At 32.5% G+C, this 20218-nt stretch overlaps 4 protein-coding genes across 9 annotated transcripts in view; 2 read left to right on the top strand and 2 right to left on the bottom strand.

Moving 5' to 3' along the window:
• Nucleotides 1-9626, bottom strand: part of MFS10 (Major Facilitator Superfamily Transporter 10) — a 28641-nt gene extending 19015 nt beyond the window's left edge. The window contains exons 1-4 of one of the 2 annotated variants that reach the window (XM_023156356.2): nucleotides 9473-9626; nucleotides 6509-6798; nucleotides 1978-2214; nucleotides 8-95 (exon numbers count right to left, since the gene is read on the bottom strand). In XM_023156356.2, the coding sequence (XP_023012124.1) occupies nucleotides 8-95; nucleotides 1978-2214; nucleotides 6509-6526 (343 nt within the window). In that variant the 5' untranslated portion in view covers nucleotides 6527-6798; nucleotides 9473-9626. Of the gene's footprint in view, nucleotides 1-7; nucleotides 96-1977; nucleotides 2215-5638; nucleotides 5839-5887; nucleotides 6212-6508; nucleotides 6799-9472 lie in introns of those variants that run through there. The other variant, XM_023156355.2, reaches the window with a different exon arrangement.
• Nucleotides 7041-20218, top strand: part of LOC111502298 (replication factor C subunit RfC3) — a 39520-nt gene continuing 26342 nt past the window's right edge. For both annotated transcript variants that reach the window (XM_023156357.2, XM_023156358.2), the window contains exons 1-4: nucleotides 7041-7196; nucleotides 7255-7319; nucleotides 7394-7521; nucleotides 8508-8670. In XM_023156357.2, coding sequence (XP_023012125.2) covers nucleotides 7162-7196; nucleotides 7255-7319; nucleotides 7394-7521; nucleotides 8508-8670 — 391 coding nt within the window. In that variant the 5' untranslated portion in view covers nucleotides 7041-7161. The remainder of the gene's footprint in view (nucleotides 7197-7254; nucleotides 7320-7393; nucleotides 7522-8507; nucleotides 8671-20218) is intronic.
• The window catches only part of LOC111502299 (ras-related protein Rab-28), a 30178-nt gene continuing 22697 nt past the window's right edge, over nucleotides 12738-20218 (top strand). Inside the window, exons 1-2 of one of the 3 annotated variants that reach the window (XM_023156359.2) lie at nucleotides 12738-13068; nucleotides 19752-19900. In XM_023156359.2, coding sequence (XP_023012127.2) covers nucleotides 19826-19900 — 75 coding nt within the window. In that variant the 5' untranslated portion in view covers nucleotides 12738-13068; nucleotides 19752-19825. Of the gene's footprint in view, nucleotides 13069-13095; nucleotides 15032-19751; nucleotides 19901-20218 lie in introns of those variants that run through there. The other 2 variants (XM_074179996.1, XM_074179995.1) reach the window with 2 other exon arrangements.
• The window catches only part of IT (oxytocin/vasopressin-like peptide), a 42529-nt gene continuing 37348 nt past the window's right edge, over nucleotides 15038-20218 (bottom strand). The window contains exons 1-3 of one of the 2 annotated variants that reach the window (XM_023156360.2): nucleotides 19434-19757; nucleotides 18031-18238; nucleotides 15038-15260 (exon numbers count right to left, since the gene is read on the bottom strand). In XM_023156360.2, coding sequence (XP_023012128.2) covers nucleotides 15136-15260; nucleotides 18031-18238; nucleotides 19434-19571 — 471 coding nt within the window. In that variant the 5' untranslated portion in view covers nucleotides 19572-19757 and the 3' untranslated portion in view covers nucleotides 15038-15135. Of the gene's footprint in view, nucleotides 15261-18030; nucleotides 18239-19433; nucleotides 19758-20218 lie in introns of those variants that run through there. The other variant, XM_074179997.1, reaches the window with a different exon arrangement.

The following is a 20218-nucleotide window of genomic DNA, read 5'->3' as shown; positions in this document are numbered from 1 at the left end:
TACATACCAGCATATACATATGCAGCAAATTTGCTCCTTTCCAATGGTGGGATCCACTTTGCCAACATGGCATGCATAGAAGGAAAAGTGACACCCTAGAAGTATAACGAATATTCTTTTCAACCACCTTTGAATAGTAAAACCATATGCAAATTCCACAATGAATAAATCATGAAATTATATTATAATTTATTACCATTATCAAAGAAACTATTAATATTATTCTAAAAATAAAAATGAGTTTTTGTTATTCTGTGTTTAACCACTGGATAGTGTCTAATTTGCAGTGCTTATTGGGTAAATTGTAGAAATGGTTCAATTCAAGTTCATGTTCAAGCCAAACTATAAGGAGATGACAGTTAACTTGTGCAACTCATAAACCTAATAGAAATATCCATCCTTATATAAATTCAAATTATTCACGTTCTTTAAAGTGATTATTAATAATAAAACATTCAAATCTGATTTTCAAATTGTTACTGAACAACACAGGCATTCAAAAATATGCTATCCGAATAATTGATGATCTAGAATGGCAACAGTCATGTAGAGATTCCTTCAAGAAATTGAGAATTCTCACTCTTGCTGGGTTGTATATATATGAATCATGTATTTATGTGTTCAAAAATATATCTTCATTTGAAGCGAATCGAGAAAATCATGGCTACTCAACTCGATCAAAAAATTTTTTGGTAACTGCTGCACATCGGACTGCACTTTTTCAGAAAAGTTATCTATACCTTGGCCCAAAATTTTTCAATAAGTTAGACGGCACAGTGAGAGAATCTCCTAATATTTCGATTTTTAAAGCACGATTGAAAGCCTATCTCATCCAAAAAAACTGCTACACCATCAATGAATTTTTTGCAAACCAATAATTCTTCACTCTAGACGGGCAGCTATTAGTAAACAATTTACCCTCTCATATGTATGTTGACTATAAATGTTATAAATTTGTATTGTAATATATTTATTATGTTTTACACCCCATTTGTATGTTAGACGGTAAATGTTTTTAAATTTGTATTATTTTATATTTAATATGTTTTACACTCCATTTTTTTAATTTGTATTGTATTATGTTTATTGTGTTTTACACACTATGGACGTCTTCCTTGTTACTGTGTACTATTTTGTGAAAGAAATTTTATACTTTTTAACGAGAGAAGTTAATAAATATTATTATTATTATTATTATTATTAATAATATATATAGCAAAATTCGATTAATTACATAAAGTTAATGATAATTTTTGCTAAATATTGAAAATAATAAACTTTCATAAATGGTACTTTCACTATTTTATGTAGTTAGACCGAATCCCAATGTATTTTTTTAAATAAGTTTTTTTAACTAAACTATATTATGATGTATAGGTCCTGAAAAAAATAACGCCGGCCGCCGCTGGTCTTAACCGGTTGACTGTGACTTGGCCAAGATAGCGCCTAATCCTATTATTCTGGATCCTTCTACGTGCCACTTCAAAAACATTTCTAGTGACTTCCATCGAGAAATATAAGCACTACCAACAAGCAGAGTAAGGCTAGTCTAGTTGAAAGTGCGGTATTGGCAGTATAGTAGTGAAATAAAGTTGGGTTTAGTACAGTGTGGTCAATTATTGTCGAACCCAGGGAGGAATATGTAGGAATAAATTTTGTGGAGGCAAATATATGGAATATTTACTCAATGAGTAAAGATCCAATTATATTCCACAATGAAAATATCGAATAGTATTTTTTTAGACTCTCAAAGTACAATAATCTATTTTTCAAGTTCCAGTTCTGATTTTTTTTTGCTCTGTTTATACTTAGTTATGTTATAGTTTTGAATTATTTTTTTCCCTACTATGAATATGTGTTTTTTAGGAAAATAAATGGTTATTATTATTATTATTATTAAAACTAACTGAACCACTTCTTAGAATCACCCAATGCAGCCATAATGCTTGTACAGATTTTCTCTATTTTCATACTTACTTCACCCATTCCTTCAATAATCCTCACGATAATGAAAAGTGGAAAATTTATTCTGGCAGCGATTGGAGTCAAGAGTGTAAATATAGATGTGACAAGAACTCCTATTCCATATACTCGTTTACTTCCAAATATCTCTGCTAACCTACCCCCTGGTATTTGTGTTATTACATATCCATAAAAAAACGACCCCAAGACTATACTTTGAGTATGTTCATCCCAATTGAATTCACCAGAGGTCTGAAAAATAAATTCTGTTAAAACCATGTAATTCTCCTTTCCAATCAAAATGAAATTGATAAATATTATTATTATATTATATATTGAAATGTTTCATTTTATTTGAAATTATTTAGAAAATAATATTCTGTGAACCATTTATAGTGTTGACCGGATACCTACCCAACTGATGAACCCTGATGATCTGGATATAAAATTAATATTTCATACAGAAAAAGAAACTTAAACATAATATTATGGCGGATTTCCACCAAATGGAAAAAAACCACAACAAAACATCAACTGTGTCGATTTCGACAAAACAAAAACTTTGTGTCGTGGGCGACTGTTTTTGTCAACAATAAAATGTCCCGTCGGTAAGCGGAAATATCAAAATGTTTCGGTGTTTTTTTAAACACCATGTGGAAAAGGCCGGAGACATTATTACTTCATTTAAAGTGTTAATTTGTGGCGGGTATAAATTTTGATCACCTGCACTAGGCAAGCTATTTGTATTGATTTGTTGTATTGTTGTTTACTACATACAAGTTGAACATGAAAAAAACCAATGGACAGTTGAAGAATGCAGCAATTTAATTGATGTTCATGTAGTGGAAACAATAGAAAACAATTCACAACAAAATACGCGATTCGGACTAGTTTGTTTGGTGGAATTCGAGTTTGTTTCCGAGACTGTAACAATTTTTTTGTTTCTGAGACTGAAACAATTTTTTTGTTTCTGTTTTTGAAATCGAAGCCAGTCGCAAACGAGTCCGTTTAGAAGAAATCCGTCTTTAGGCTAATCTTATACAGTTAGGTGAAAAAGAGCCCAGGGATCTAGTAATTTTTAATTGAAAATATACCCCTTTCAATTTAATACCTTTTAATTCTTCTATGAGATCATTCGAAAAACTGTGAAAAGATTGTAATTGATTAGCTTATTTTTGCCTATTTTATATATTTTTTCCTGACATTTAGCTGATAGTTATAGATTATTGTTACATAACATGTGTAAATTTGTTAATTATTTTGTGAAAAAAAAAGGCAATGCCATAAATGAATAAAAAAATTAATTAATATGTTTCTCACAGTTTATATCAATGACATCCATCACAGCAAAATTTTTGCCGGGTGATGATGAATTCAAGCTATTGACAATTATTCAGGCAGTTCAATACGATGCCAAAAATACAACATAACATAATTCAAGAACTGAATGGTTTATTGTAAAACAAATTTCATTGGATGGATGTTCTAGATGCAGTCATTCGTCTTTATATTTCAGAAAATAATAACATTATATTAACAACTGGTATTATTAGTTTTTTATTATGTCGGCCTCCGATGTTGAAAACTGATGCATGCTGTCAAAGAGAAGCTGTCTCCGTGTTTTAATAATAATAATATTTATTCAGTTGGGTCATCTATAGATGACATTGAGAATGTCAAAACTTGTACAAAAATTAAAATACAAACTCCTTGCACTTAGAGGCACAATATACAATTTACATAGATGATATAATACAATATATAATAGTCAAAACCTAAAATAATCTGCTATTTATGCAAAAGCATCTTTATTAAAATCAGCCTAAAATGTTGGACATGTACATACTATATAAAAGTCAAAACCAAAAATAATCTGTCATTTATGTAACAGCATCATTATTAAAATCTTCCTAAAATGTTACACATGTACATGATCATAAGTTATCATCTATATATTCTTTGAGAGAATAATAGGATTTATCCAGGAGCAACTCTTTGATATGATAGTTATACTGTTTTAGAGCCGGATTTTTTATTGTACTTGGAAGTTTATTGTAAAATTTAATGGCCAAAAGCCTTGGATATGATTCCGATACAACTAATCTGTGTGTTGACACTTCCAACTGTAGGAAATTCCTAGTATTATAATTGTTATTACCATTAAGAGTAGGAAAACTCGTTATGTGCGATTTATTAATGTATATATTTGTAATAGTCAATATTCTGAGACTTTGGAAGATGAGTTTGCAACTTGTCCTTCTTGTAACTCCTGCTATATACCTTATGGTTTTTTTTGAATTTTGAGTATTCTGGAACAATCAGATATTGAGGATATCTTTTTGCAAATCGTATCAATATGCTTGTTCCATTTGAGATTTTCTGTTATCTTCAAACCCAAAAATTTTGTCTCCTCTTGTTGAATTGATCCATTAATTGACGTTATTAATAAACTGCCTGCCTTGTTTTTCATGATTCTTATTACTACTAGATTTCGAAAAAATTCTGAAATCATAACTTTTATAAGTTTTTTTTTATGACTCTCTGGAGCATTTTCATTTTACAGTACACTGTCCCTACAGGTTTTGTTTGTCTTGTATTACTTGTATTCATATTTCAATACCACCTTTAACAACTGATTCAATTATTCTACAAAATTATTTCCACTTTGCTAGTTGTTGTTTGACTCGCAGTGTCTGAACTAAAACTGATTGTCCTTGCAACTTCATCATAATCTGAATACTGTGATAAAAGTAACTTGAACTGTATTTCCTCCAGAATCATTCAAAGCTATTTTTTTTCTTGTGAGTCTTTCTGATCATTGTGCTTACTTCACAGATAATATAGCGGGACACTGCATCTAGTCTATCTACCTAAATATCTCTCCTGCACTTAGGTGGATATTTCTGAAATGGCTTCAATACATTACTTGAGAGAGTGTACATTGATCTGATTTCACCCTGGTCAATTTTTTTACTAGATAGTATCCCACTTCTTCAATGAAATATTCTGCCAGGTAGCTAATTGCAGTCCATGTTTCTTTGCTATCTAACATCTTATTTACTATATCAGGGGGATGGTCTTGACCATACCTACCCATTTTGCACTATTGTCATTGAATCACCTTCCTGAAAAGAACTTTCATCTTAATGAGATAGGTACTGTAAATCAAGATATATTTTTTATCGGACGTATATTGAATTTTCTGTTTCAAAACCATAATTTTGATGATAATGTTTACTTTGAAAATTCTAAATTCTTCATGTACATATTGATCACAATCATTGAACAAAGTATTGTAGGATTATTACTGCCCCATTTGTTAGAATTAGCAAAGTTCATTTTAGAATAATGTCAATCAGATACTTTTATACCCTAAGAAGTTTGTTCTTCAAAGCTTTTCTTGTTTTTGCAATCGAAATTGTTCCACAATTCGATATCTGTATTATTTTTTATTTATTCTGACATACACATGAAACATGTTCAACATCACTCAATATGTCTGATATTGTAAATAAAACCAAGTTGAATTTCCATGGTGTCCATGAAAAATTTAAATAAGGTATCTCTTGAGCTAAGTTTTGTTTTACCATTAAAATATTCAATTCTTGTTTTACATTGTTACAATTTCAATTAATTAATTGAAATGAGTTTCAACACACAGACATGAATCACTCACATCTTCTGGAACAGTGGAATTTGTTATATTTATAGGACAGTGGTCGAAAGTATTGTTGCTAAAGGAAGGTTGAGTAGTATTAACCATAGCCACAATCGCTACAGATAGATTTACTCTCATGGCATATACATTAGCAAAACCTAAAAAACCAAGAATTCCTAGAATGTGCCTGGATTTCAGAAACTTCGTTGTGTCTTCCACTGAAAAAACAATAGTTCAGAAAAGTATTTTGATGATTTATAGTTGTACCTTCAGGTGGAAGTATTATAGTTGATTCATCTTCATCTTCATAAATACTTTCTGTTTCACTGTCACCATTATTTATACTTTCATGTGGTGTATTCATTGTGTGTTTCAAATTACAATAAAAGATCTAATAACAATGGCTTTATAATATGACTCATAAAAGATATGGTTACTTCATATCATATTTCAACTTTTTGAAATGTATTGAAAGAACTGAAATGTCAATATTATTATTTTTTGAGTTAATCCAATGATGCCACATAACCACAGATATTTAATCTGTGACATAACTAGATCAATCATTTCTATCTACGTGAACCGTTTGCAATCTCCTTGAAAAAATTTGTTTTCCATTGGTAACCAGTAAATACTCCGTCTCTCTCTTATTTCCTTGAAAGCAAAGTTACTAATCAGAGGCGGTAGCGAGATGTTTTTTTGGCGATTTCGTGTTGAATTGATAGTTGTGGAAGTGTATATTCAGGCCTTGATGGAATGCAGAAATGACAAGCAATATGCACTTGTGCAATAAGTAACAAAAGTTATAAATTTTGTATTACATAATAGGAATTCATACACAAGTTATAATAATTTCCCTTTCCGGCAGTTTCTAGATTCTAAGCTTACCTCAAAATGGAAATGCATCGCGTCAAATTGAACTTTAGTATCATCTCATTCAGGTCATGTCTCATTTTTTCTGCAATGGATATCATCCAGGTCAGACATCTGAGATATTATGATATCATTTAATAATTTTCTAAGATAGTTTTCCAGGTTTATGTCTAGATCAGGTAATATTTTATGAATGTACTCATAATTTATGAGTTTTTGCCCATCCAGTCCAAAAATACTTCTTTTTCCAATATGTCTTTTGCAATACAATTATATATAGTCTCTCGTTGTTTCCAGTGTTTCACCTACAATGAACAATGGAACAATGAACAAAGATAAAAGGCAATAAGGTTTTTTATTTACTAATATTAATGTCAGTCGCTGCATTGAATTTATAGTTCGAGTTCAGGTATACCTTTCAAGCATTACAGTTTAGTTGATACAAAGGCGTTTTTGAGTTATAAACTCAGTATACTCTTCCAATGAAACGTACCTTTAGATTTTCGCGCTATTTCCCAACTTGTTGATTGTTGACATGTTGATTGTTGACATGTTGACACTGACAGTTTGATACTGAAAATATTGACATTACATAGCCGCTTTTATTTTGAAATTTTGAAGTCTTTTATTCACTTATTTTATTTCCACATTTATTTTTTCAAAAAAACATGGTTAAAGCTCAGCAGAGAGTGAACTTACCATGGTAAGTGTCGCTGATCTTGATAAAAATATAATATATTTAGTTTCTTCTCTTTTTTCAGGGTTGAGAAATACAGACCTAGTACTTTGGACGATCTGGTATCACATGAAGATATTATAAAAACAGGTAAATTATATATATATATATATATATTATTTATTGCAATAGTTCATTTATCTTTCAATCTCGTTTATTTATAGTGAGTAAATTCATAAAAGAGGACCAAGTACCTCACTTGCTTTTCTATGGTCCTCCTGGCACAGGGAAAACGAGCACAATCTTAGCATGTGCCAGGCAACTTTATACACCAGCTCAGTTTCCATCAATGGTGGGTATACTACAATTATATATTTCCAGATCATATTTGTTCATGTCTAAATATTTACTATGCCTGTTTCACTGGTAGCTGTAATAAAATATAAAACTGGAACCGCTGGCATAGAATAAATCCAAAACAGGCACTTTTCCCAATCATACATGTTTCACTAATTTTCATCATCTTTTGAAGACACCAACTTGAATGGTGAAACGCACATTGAGAAGAATATTGCATTTCTGGTGATTGGCAAAAGTGCTAGTTTTGGTAGCTGTAACACTAAAGATTCGCCCTATCAATTAATAAATATTGAAAAAATCATATTTCTTTCCTAGTGAAAGATAGTAAAATGCTTGGTCATACAATCTTCATCATGTCTTGAATAGGCTTAGAAATGTTTCTAAATTTCTTCGAGAACTTATATGGCTAGTAAAGGGGCTCATTTTCCCAAAGTTGAAGCCATATGTTGATAGTTTGATTACACGCATTGCCTTTTTTTAATGTTGCATTAAAATTAGTCAGAAATTATAAAATTCCGTACTACTATAAAACTTGTTAGAACATCAGAAAAGAAAGATTAAATGCTCAGCTTTCCCATAATTTTTCCAGAATTGGAGGAACACGGTACATGGTTTTTTGTCCAATGTCTCCATCCATGATAATTATACTATGTTCACATATAAATTCTATTAAGACTCGTTTCACTACTCGGTAGCTTCATCAGTTGGACTAGTACATACAATGTTCTACAATAGTTTGAAATACAATGCTTACTAGTACCAGCATAGAGATTGAATGATAGTATGTTTTGATAGCTATTTTTGAGCGACTAAAAATACAATTTTGATTGGATTGATTGTTCAACATTTTTTTATGCTTCTGCTAGAAGTTGTTTTATAAATTATAAGATACTAGTTAAAATATAGTCTAAGTTGAAAAGTTGAAACTGTATTGAAAATATTTCTCATAAATAATTTATTAACCTATATTTTTTCAAGGTTCTAGAATTGAATGCTTCTGATGATAGAGGTATTGGAATTGTTAGAGGACAAATTTTAACTTTTGCAAGTACAAGAACGATTTTCAAGTCAGGATTTAAGCTGATTATTCTTGATGAAGCTGATGCCATGACAATGGATGCCCAAAATGCTCTTCGAAGGAGTAAGAACTTATTATTTTCAGATTAGCAGTACTTTCAATATCACTTTGGAACATGCTCTTTTGAATAGACGTAGAATGAGCTGTTGGTAGCACTTTATAACCTTGATCATATTGTACAGTAGAAAAATATTTAAACCCTGTAATCTTTAACGAGGTCTCTGAGTATTGAAAGTAGCGAAATTGAGTTTATTATAAATGTGGTAAAATGTCTCTGATACCATAGGGTTGGATTGGAAGGAGGGGAACTAAGAAGGCTTTCGATACCATATACTTTCAGATCAGTTGACAAATATTTCGGAATTATTTAATGTAGAGTTGAATGTATTTGAAGTAAATTTTCCTCAATGGTGATTATATTTTTTCCCAACTAGAATCAATAGTTTTGAAGACATGAATGAAGTTTATTTATTTCATCACAACTGTACAAAAATGTTTAATCTTATAAAACAAATTGTTGAGTTTCAAACCATTCAGACTAGGTCACATGCAATAAGTGTGAAATATTCAACTCTTTAGCTGTAAACAAACATTTTGTTTGTAATATTTTGCTTTCCTTCAAAGGGCTATGTTGATATGTTACAGTATTATTTATGTATGAATTATGATTTCTATATTTATATTTAGCATCGGCGTATATTCCTAATCATTGTACATTTTTCTAATAAGTAGTTGGCCATTGCTGTCACATTTTGGTTGTTGATAATCTATTTTGCCATACAGTCCATCTTGAATGTAAGAGAGAATAATCTTTCTAATTTTCGTAATTATTCATCACCAGGATACCTAACATAAAGACACTGACCTTCACAATCCAATTTTTCACAGTAACATAGGAAGAACATTGATCACCAAGGGTATTAGCTTATCTTCGTTAATTTGATTACCTCTTAACCCCTTTAAATACGGATCGACATCATTTTTTTTCAAAATTTCATTGTGCAACTCTGGGTTTGACTTTTCGACGTGAAACTTTACACTGACACTTTCAGTAAGTTATTCTTCATTACTATGGTAATGCTATATTCGAATACAGATCCAATGTGATCTTCTATCACATTGGATCTGTATTCGAATCAGTCGTTTGTGAGACTATCTCCGTCCTCGAAGTTAACGCCTACACCACTGAAGATGTCTGCCGTACAAGCAGACAAAACTTTAGGTACTACAAGTTTCTCCAGAACTTGTATTGTATTCAAATTGTCAGCAGTTACATTAAAATATCCCTCTTAGGCATTAAGACCTTTGAAAGTGAGTGATTTTTTTATAGATTCTTATCACAATGAACTTTCTTACCTGAAGGGGTTTTGCTTTTTGTACATATTTTGTAGACAAGAGTCGTGGCCTAAAGTTATACTCTCTAAAATATTTCCCCTCTCTCATACTGTTTTTCTTTCGTGTCATAAATTGCATTTGATAGATTGTCTTTACCTGGTTCTATTATATTCGAGCACTTATTAGAAACAAGAACAATTAGTATGATAATAAGTCAGTATTACCTATTTGAGTATCTCTAAGGGCTTGAAGCACATGACATTGACTTTCATTATATTTTATACTGTTTTTTTGGTTTATAGCCTTCCACAATCTGAAAAAATAAAAGCTAAATCAATAGAGAATCTGCTGAAGTGTAGTAAAGTGTAAACTGAAAAGTTCACCCCGAAAAGTTACTGCATGATATAAACTACTGAGAAGTCCAGTTAGTCAGTAACTCTTCAGTTTGCTCTTTACTACACTTCAGCAGATTCTCTATTGATTTAGCTTTTATTTTTTCAAATTGTGGAAGGTTATAAATAAAAAAGACAGTATAAAATATCGAGTCCTCCAAAAAAAATGTCATTTAAAGAATACTTTCATTATAGTTTATTGACGAGAAAATTATTATTTCTGTTTGCAAGAAATTCATCCTTCATCTACTTACATACCCTTCATCTACATTGTACAATATTTAGTTCTTAGGAGGTGAGTTGGTTATTTACTTCGTAACATTTCAAGTAGTGCATTTGGAGCCTTTTATCATTAAATCACAATGAGAGAAGATGTATACCCAGTTCCTATAGCCAAATATTTTTTTTCTCTTTATTGACGCTTTAACAATACAAACTATGTGGTGAAGTATTTGGTTAGGTTATGGTGACAAATATTTTCAATTTTGTCGAAAACGTATGGTACGTTTCTCAATAAATGTTTCTATAGAGATCTGTAGAGATTTGAAAAATTTGTGCAGTTGGAATCAAATCACAAAAACTTGTATATACTCGTAAATAAATATGTTCGCTTGACATTTTACTTCTGGTTTGTCCAAATGCCTGAGTGAATTTACTTAGTTATGGAAGGCAGCAGGTAGAAGCCCGGCTGCTGCTAGTATAATTATTTGGAAATGTTTTTGACAATGAAATTTATAAATAATATTGAGAATATTTTGTATAAAATCAAAAGAAGTTATTTATTAAACCAAACAAAAAAATATCATGAAGGCCTACATACCTCATCCGTCCCAGCTCAAGAAAGCATTCGAAACGTCATAGAATGTTCTTGTTATCAAAATTTGGCAGGTTTTGAAAGGTTTTTTGTTTTTTCCAGAAATTTTAAGAGTTTTTCGATTACTGGGATTTTTCAAACGACTGAATCAAAAAACTTAGGCTGCTGTCATTTTTTTCATTTTTAAATTGAATGATTCCAGCATCATTTCCAAAAACTTCCTCCAATTTCGATGCTCTGGCGATGGAGACTTATTACCACACTCAGAATTTTCGGTATTTTCTTTTTGCAAAAAAAAATCGCTTTCTACTTCTTCATTGATATTTAAAGAGAAGAGAATCTCCAAAGATATGTGGATTAGGCACATGAAAATATCTATCTGAAACAAGTACGTTTCGTTGAACATTGAAATCACTTTTTCTGCGAAGGATATTTTTTTCAAATCTTTAACAGTTCTCCACTCTTTATATATCATGAAAGAAATAGAAAACCAAACAGGTTTTTTTCCAAAAACTGGTAACAATTGAAACACCTCCTTTTCAATAGTTATATTGTTGTTCAATTTTACACTACTAGTAAGAGGAAATAACGAAACGATGTTGAGTTGTGAATTTACCTATTTCATTTCTCATTTTAATCGGGAGTGTTATTTCACTTTTCCAATATTATAAATATCAGACCTATTTGTCGAGGATAAATTTCTAACCCATCAAACTCAGATCAAGCTACGATATGCTGAACCAGCCTTCCTAACTACACATCATAATTGCTAACTGGTCTAAGAAAATAATAATGGTTGGACCTCTTAGGTCATTACTGAAAATTCCCCAGTAGGTATGTGAAACTACTGGAAGAAGCAAATCTAAATAAGTGCGATAAAACTCAACAAAGATAGGCCGGGTGGGCAACCAGCAGGTTTTATCTATTGCTGGTTGCTCGGTTGGTGTTGCTCAAAAATAACACGGTAATGGACATTTCTCTGAAAACATTTTCAGTTCAAGTGATATTTATAAAGATTATTTTCTGAAATATTCTCAGCTGAATACAATGGTATAAGAATCAAGTTAAATCAGTTTTATCACTGAAAATTTTATTGCTGGTAATTTATTTTATCGCAGATTAGAAGAAACTTTTTATCGTTGTAAAAGTCTATTTTGGCGGTCTAGCTTTTATTTATTTTTTCATAATTTCATCGTTCTGAAGATATTATTCTCAATTTTCGTTTACCTATTAATACGGTTTGGTGAGTTTCAGTGTATATATTTTTTGAGTCAAAATAAAGTATGTTATAGTGAAAAGAGTTCTTTAGAAGAATACATAACCTGTGAGGTAAGTAGAAAAAAATGCAGTATCATATTGTTTTATACAAGTTCAAGTACTTTATCTAAGAAACCCATATGTATTTTTTCTGTCTTGAACATATCACTGTAGGATAAAATTATATAGATTTAGTGATTGATAAGTTGACATCACCTTGTGAAATGTTGTATGCCAGTTCAATACAAAAGGTTCTGCTAAAAGTATTGTGAGAAGAGATTTATGATCTACCTAACATTTGTCATGAACATTTTCAGGTGGACTGCGGGTGAACTAAAGTAATAATTACGGATAAGCGGGTTATGTTTCACTGATGGCTCAGGCCTCAGCAAGCTATACAGGATACTACTGAAGACATGTGTTCAGAACTCTGGGTGCATGTGTAAACATTTTTTAGACAAATTTAGTTTCTTCAGTTGAGTATTATGTTGATACCTGAAAATTTCTCCATAGTTTTCTTATGAAGATGCACAAGTCCTGCCGGAAATTTATTGAAGTAGTGGTTCTGCAAAATTAGCGATTTACATTAGATATAGATTACATTCATTTGGGAAACATTATTCGAAGAGACCACCCCCCGAGAGTCGCTATCAGGCGGATCCGGTAAGTATAAATTTTTTTTAACCAGAATCCAAACCCAATTTTGCAGATTCACTGAGAAACACCTATTCGCGATCTAAAGACACTCGTCTCCGGTTAGTTTTTGGGGGCCCCATGCAATAATTACATTCAAGTAAAGTCACGATTCAATAAAAAACTAAATTAGAAAGTAAAAGCACCTAAAAGCTGGCTTTCGACCGCAGTAGGTCAGATGTCAATCTTGCTGATGTGCCTGTCAGTAGGTTGAGGACCGCTTCGGAGGAGCGGGGGTGGACGAGATGGGATGTTCTGCACACAGTAACTGTGTGGGGAAGATTTTATCTCGGAGCACTCAACCCGGGAGGGGGCATGGGGGGAGGCTGTTCTCCGAAAGTGAGAGTTTTCAGTCATCTGAACAGTCCACAATTTTTTTTCATTGCCTCAGATTGTTAAGGTTGCTTGTAATACTGGCTGTTTTGGATAGTTCTGTTGTTTCTGTAAAGAGTATATATGAAATAAATATTAAAAATAATGGAATATAGAACTATATGAAAGTAAATGCTAAAACAAAGTATATATAAAATATTTGTATATGTAGAATTTCAAAAGAGGAACGAAAAATTGAGTATATAACACAAAAAGTTGCAAATCATGCAATGTAGCAGTACTGACACAAATGTTATTTATAGTATTATTAAAAATGATTGTAGATACATGATACCAAGTCGTTCAGAGAGTCGAAATGAATATCGCAATGTTCGCAGATTTTATTGAAGCACATAAAATTTAATGGTGATCGTAGTATTATATTTGTGCGTGATGCTTCGCATTAGAATTTCAGATTGTGTCGACCTTCACTTCTTGGTACTAAGAAATTGATTTCAGGTAATAGAACCATACTGTCAATATTGTTGTTTAGTAATTTATGCAGAAATTTTATACCAAGGATAACTCTTCTATTTTCCAAATATGTCATATCAAATCGTGTCAACAAAATGTTATGATCGATGCCTCTCGTGGGGTATTATCCATCAACTTTTAGACGCTCTCAATTGATGTTTTATGGTAGTCTTAAACTGGATTCCATAACACAGAGCCATACTCTAACTTAGATCTGGCATACGCAAAATATTGCAATTTTAAGGTGGCAATACTTTTGTAGTTTTTGCCATTTCTGTAAATGAATCCAAGCATCCTATTTGCGTCAGCAGTCATATTCTTTATATGTGTTGTAAATGTTAATTTACTGTCGTACATTATACCAAGATCTTTTATCTCGTGTACCCGGATGATTGTAGTATTGTTGATTGAATAATCGTACATTAAAGTTCGCTTTCTTGTTGTAAATGATATTATTTTACATTTGGATACGTTCAGTTGTAGACGATTATTATTACACCAAAGTTTGATTACATCTAATTCATGTTGTACACGTTGGCAGTTAGTAATGTCGTCGATTTTATAATATAGTTTCAGGTTGTGTGCAAATAGTAGGCTAGGAATATTCAAAGAGGTTACCAAATCAATAATAAAAATAAAAAATAAAAGAGGTCCAAGATTAGAACCTTGTGGTACCTCAGATGTTAGGCGAACAAACATTTCTAATGGATTTATTTGAAAAATGTTGATTAAGTGGATGGTTTGAATATTTCCTTTAGGTAGTTATATCTTAAATAGGAAGTGATATCAGAATCTTTACAATAAATATTATGAGAATATTTGTGATTACGTATTATGTCTAATTGAATGCTAGCTAATTGAATATAAGGTTCGAATTTTTCCTCATTATTTTGATAACCCCTCCGAAAAAAATCCAACCACAACTCTCCTTTCAGTTCAGAGACAATATATGCATGAAATATATTTTATGTTTGTATGGTCACTACTAATCGCCTTAGCAACATCCCTATTATACTCAGTTTATTCCTAAATGACCATATGAAAAATATTTCTGCTTCCTTTTGAAAAAAATTCATTGAATAAACGGGTGAGTAATGCATTCTTTAATCTTTATTCTATTTATTAATTTCAAATATCTACATCCGCAAGGTTTCTTGATCGTTTGCGATTAAAAGAATTTGGCATCATTGATTATTTTTCGATAAATAATTCTGAAGGGTTGTTGATCAATTTGTAAAGCTCCATTCCTACGGCGTTCTCGGATAATGGTCTCGTTCTTTCCTCTTTCGAACATTGCGTGTCTCTATGACATGAATCTGAAATCATCATATATCATTATTGATAATATTTTTTATTTTCAATTAAAAAGCATAAATGTATTAAAAACACCCAAGCAGTAACTGACAAAAACGTCTTAATTGAAATAAAAAGGAATTTCCAAGCAAGGTATGAACACATTCATAAGTTACGAATACAAAATAACTTAATTATATAAATGCATATATTGAATTATAAAAAAACACCCTTGTAAATAAATAGAATTATGACATAAATGCTTTAATACTGTAACAGTTTTTCTCAATAAGTAATGCTTTAAGTCTGAATTTGAAAAAATTAATATTTGGAGATTTTTGGATAGTCATCAAGGTGGTTAAAAACTTTGCATCCCTAATATAAATCACTATTTTGGTGTAGGTTAGTTCTGAATGAAGTGGGCACAAGAAGCTTTCTGTTATATTGAACATCTAGAAAGTTAAATTTTCAGTTTGGTTGTAAAGATAACAAATATTTTCAAATTTACTTAATAAATAAAGACAATAAAAGCCCGGCTGTGGAGAGAGAAAAAGATCTACACCATTTCTTAAGGTCCAGGTTCTTATAAAAAACAATGCCGCTTGCTACAAAGTTCATATCTTACTGTACTCTTTAGAGGACTCGAAAGTAGTAGCTTACTAACTCAATGTGGACTTCTTTATTTTCTATGTATTGGTTCTGATTTGACATATGTGATAATGAAACGTAGATTAGGACTTTGTTTTGTGATTTGGCAATGTATGAAGTTACCAGACCTTTTTTATATTGTTGGAATTCGTTCAGTGTGCAGACATAAAAGCATCAAAGAACACCTGACTTTTGGATTATCTCAGGTCAGTACTGAAGCTGGAAATCCAATAATTTGTTATATCCTGTTAATAAGGAGTTAATCCTCCAGGTGATATTGAATCTATTGTGGACGCGGATTATTGAAAATAATCATTTTCTATCTGCCCAGACAGTAGCTAATATCTCCTTTATATCGGCAGGTGTAGGCCAAGACTCGCCACACATCCTGCATAGAGGTGTGTCCACTAGACCCATATTGTGGAGGTGTTTTCTTAGTTGACAGTGGCCAGTCAGAAATTCTACTGTTAGGCGTGGATTTTTCCTGGTCATCGCCAGATATTTCTTCGGCGGCAGCTTCCCAGGGTCGCTCAGGGTGATCCTTTCAAGATTGCATCCTTTGATTTCATCCCATCTCTGGTGAGCATGGATGTGATGTTTGGCTAGTTCCGCAATTGTCGAAGTCATCAGGCCGTAGGTGCCACTGGGTCCTAAAATTTTTAGTCCAGCCGCTTTCTTGGCTTAAGAGTTGGCAATGCGATTACCTTTACTTCTGTCGTGCCCTTTAAACCACCTCAGGATAATGTTATTATCTACCGAGGCTTTGGCTAAATCTTTGTGGCACTCTAGTACTAGTCCTGAGAACACGTTGTCTGTTCAACGCTAATAGGGCTGTTTGGATAACGCTGGTACTTTTTCCCATTCCCCACTTAATCCTTAGGCTTAGTGATCTGCTGGAGTACACTCCACATCCTGAGCAGTCTTTGATTTTTGAGCCTTCTGACTCAGTGTTCTGTTTTGTTTGTATTTTGTAGGGTTTATTAAACACAAACCTGACTACAATTGCATCAGTGGTTGCCTGCAGCAGAGGTTGCGCTTTAAGCGCTTCTCGCTTGAGGCTCAGCCTCAATCGACACATTCCTACTTCGAGGTTTACACCAGCCGTGCGTAATCGTAAAATTGCCATTAACACAACCTCCTTAACGTATAGGTCCAGAAGGATCAGACCAGTAATTAATTCCATTGCCGCGGTTGGTGTTGTTCTCATGGCTCCTGTGATGTTTAAACACATTTTAGTTTGCTTTTGAAGATTTCGGGAGGTTTTAAGACCGATAAACTTCTTTTCCTGCTGAAAAGGACCATCTCAGTCTTCTTGGGATTGATCGACAGTGAGTGTTCCTTACACCAAGTTTCTATTAATTTGAGCCCATCCTGCGCTCTATCGCACAGTGCGTTCACAAATTTGCCGGTCTGGAAGATAACTATGTCATCTGCATACGAAGTTGTGTAGAATCCATTAGTGTTGAGGTGATTAATCAGGTTATCTAGAACTATGTTCTAGTCGTCTCACTGTGATGTCTTCTACATTGATACTTATTGCTCTACTACAGTAGCTAATATAACGAATATACAATTTCGTGAAAATGATTATTATGATTCCAAAAATCTTTGATTGAATCAAAATGGTCCGATGAAAATTTAAAATATCGAAAGTCAAATGAAAATTGAAAATATTCATCTTTCTCAGCTTTTCTACATAGCATGATTTGGCAAATGTCTAATGGAAAACAAGTAATTCTTAGAATGGAAATTTGTGCAAGTCTTTTATCGGTCAGTATGCCAGACTTTTTTGTCGGCAGTGATGCTCCATTTATTTGTATCTCAATTGATCATACATTATTTTTCTAATTTATAGATCCCCATTATTTGTATCAGAATCATTTCCGGCAATTGTTATTACGACAACTTTATTCATATCATTCTTATCATTCAATCCTGAAAAATTCTACAGTTCGATAATTGCTCAAGTGACGTCATAAACTTTTTTATAGACAAAACTTTGTGCTGAATATTTTCTTTGTCAATAAATTGATGAATGTAGCTGTTACTAGGAGGTATGAAATCGTAATGAACAAAAGAAAACTGAAACTTTCTATAACAGAAAGTTAGAAAGTCGGTTAGAAACTAGAAAAAAAGTCCAAATACCTTGAGTACAGCATATTTTTTCTGCGGCACAACGCCCTGTATTTTTCCTACATGTAGAGAAACCAGCTATACATGGCTCTGTCTCCTGGAACAATCCTTCTTTGTGGCACCTTTCCGTTTCAGGGCTGCCCAATAGGCAACCAAAAGGTCCGCAGCATATGTTAGGACCAAAACATTTGCCAGTGTGTCCTGGTCCACAAGAAATACACTGTAAAATATGTTAATTTTTTTATTTCAACAGAAGGATGTTCAAATGATCTGAAATCTAGTCATAAAATGTTGGTGTTAGTTTATAATTGTTTGAACAAATTAATGTTTCCATAAAATATTTGAATTCGTACATTTTATAAATTATAAAATTTTGAAATTCAAATTATCTAAAAGTACAATTCGTTCATGTCATTTTCAACTTACCTACACTGTAGGTTAATGTCTATAGTGTCTATAATGTGTATAGTGTCTATATTCAACATAAACTCTATGATTTCCGATAATTGAAAATCGAATTCCTTCAGAGTATTATTCCTCGAACTACGCTGAAGCGGACAACAAACAACAGGTTTGTCATCGCCTCATCTGCCTGTGTACGAGGTAACCAACCGCATATCCGAATTTCATTGCCGAATTCTTCGAATAAGGAATGAAAACTTTTCACATATAGTCAGTAGACATACTTGAAGACTGGCTATAAATCAAATCATCCAAAAATCTAAAGGAACAATTCAGTCAGGCCACTCTCAACTCCTGGCTAATACTACGAAGGGCGATGGATTATATCCGACAGGTGTCAGTGTAGGATTCTTAACTGAAGTTATTCCTGCATATGCTGTTGGCGATACAACTGATGGAATCGATTTTCAATTATTGGACTATATGTGAAAAGTTTTCTTTCCTTATTCGAAGAATTGGCAAATTTCGGATATGCGGTTGGTTACCTCGTTCACAGGCAGATGGGGCGATGACAAACCTGTTGTTTGTTGTCCGCTTCAGCCTAGTTCGAGGAATGATACTCTGAAGGAATTCGATTTTCAATTATCGGAAATCATCGACTTTATGTTGATGATAGTCACTATCTTGCACTGATGAGTGGCCAAACAGCCCGAAACCGGTCTGCAAGTATTAAAATAATTGAAAATCTATTGCGGCAGTTGTATCGCCAACGGCATATGCAGGAATAACTTCAGTGAAAAATCCTGCACTGACACCTGTCGGATATAATGCAACGCCCTTCGTGGTATTAGCCAGGGAAGTAGTTGTTTTCTGATAGGTGTCAGTCCATTAACCTACAGTGTAGGTAAGTTGAGACAGGCCTGAACGAATTGTTCTTTCAGATTTACAGCCAGTCTCCAAGTTTGCCCACTTATTTTATATGAAATTTTGTAATTGTTGAGGTTTATACTTACTGTCTTTATATTTGATTCACTCGTACTGAATACTCCGCCTCTTTTACCACCTTTCGGACAATTTGTTATTAAACAACTTTCAACGAACATAACAAAAATGAACAAATATATTATGGTCAATGGAACACTTCTAACCATATTTCTAACGGATATGAGTCTGGATGACTTCCAAGGATATGATGTCCTTTATATATGATGAGGATTTCGCTAGCCCACCTCGACGAAGATTGATGAATATGTATCACTTGTACGGATTTCGCTTTCTTGAGATTTCTATTCAAAAGTATTTATCCGCCGGATTCTAAGAGAGCACTTTAGGTTTTAGCTCATTCATATGGTAAATTACACGACCACCTACAGGAAGAACGAATCGTGAATAAGTTGATAGAAGTATGTCTGACTCGGAGGAGGAAATAACTGAAAAACAATTCAAAGTTGTATTTTTGGGTGATGGTAATGTAGGGAAGGTAGGTCAATCGACATTTATACATACTGTATGCTCGCATGGAATTTTTGCTGAGTTTTATTTTTTTAGTGTTTTAGGATGAATGAGTTGAGTGTAAAATTCAAAACCAAGTCTCAGAAGAAAGCAAATTGTTTTAAGCTGAAATGGAAAAGAATGATAAAAAAGAGATAAAAAACAGAAAATGTGATTAAAAATAAAATAAAATATTGAAAATATTTGGAAAAAGGTAAAACTGGAACCTCTGTCGTAGAATAAATCCAAATCAAGTATTTTTCCCAATCACCAGAAGAAAACTTCAGTTTTCTCCATCTTCGGAGTT

The sequence above is a fragment of the Leptinotarsa decemlineata genome, unplaced genomic scaffold (assembly GCF_025532065.1).
Source record: "Leptinotarsa decemlineata unplaced genomic scaffold, Ldec_3_MD MMD2_tig00026282_RagTag_RagTag, whole genome shotgun sequence".
In the NCBI taxonomy this organism is placed as follows: Eukaryota; Metazoa; Arthropoda; class Insecta; order Coleoptera; family Chrysomelidae; genus Leptinotarsa; species Leptinotarsa decemlineata.
Note: the sequence above shows the minus strand (reverse complement) of the source record. Positions and strands in the feature narration are given on the sequence as shown.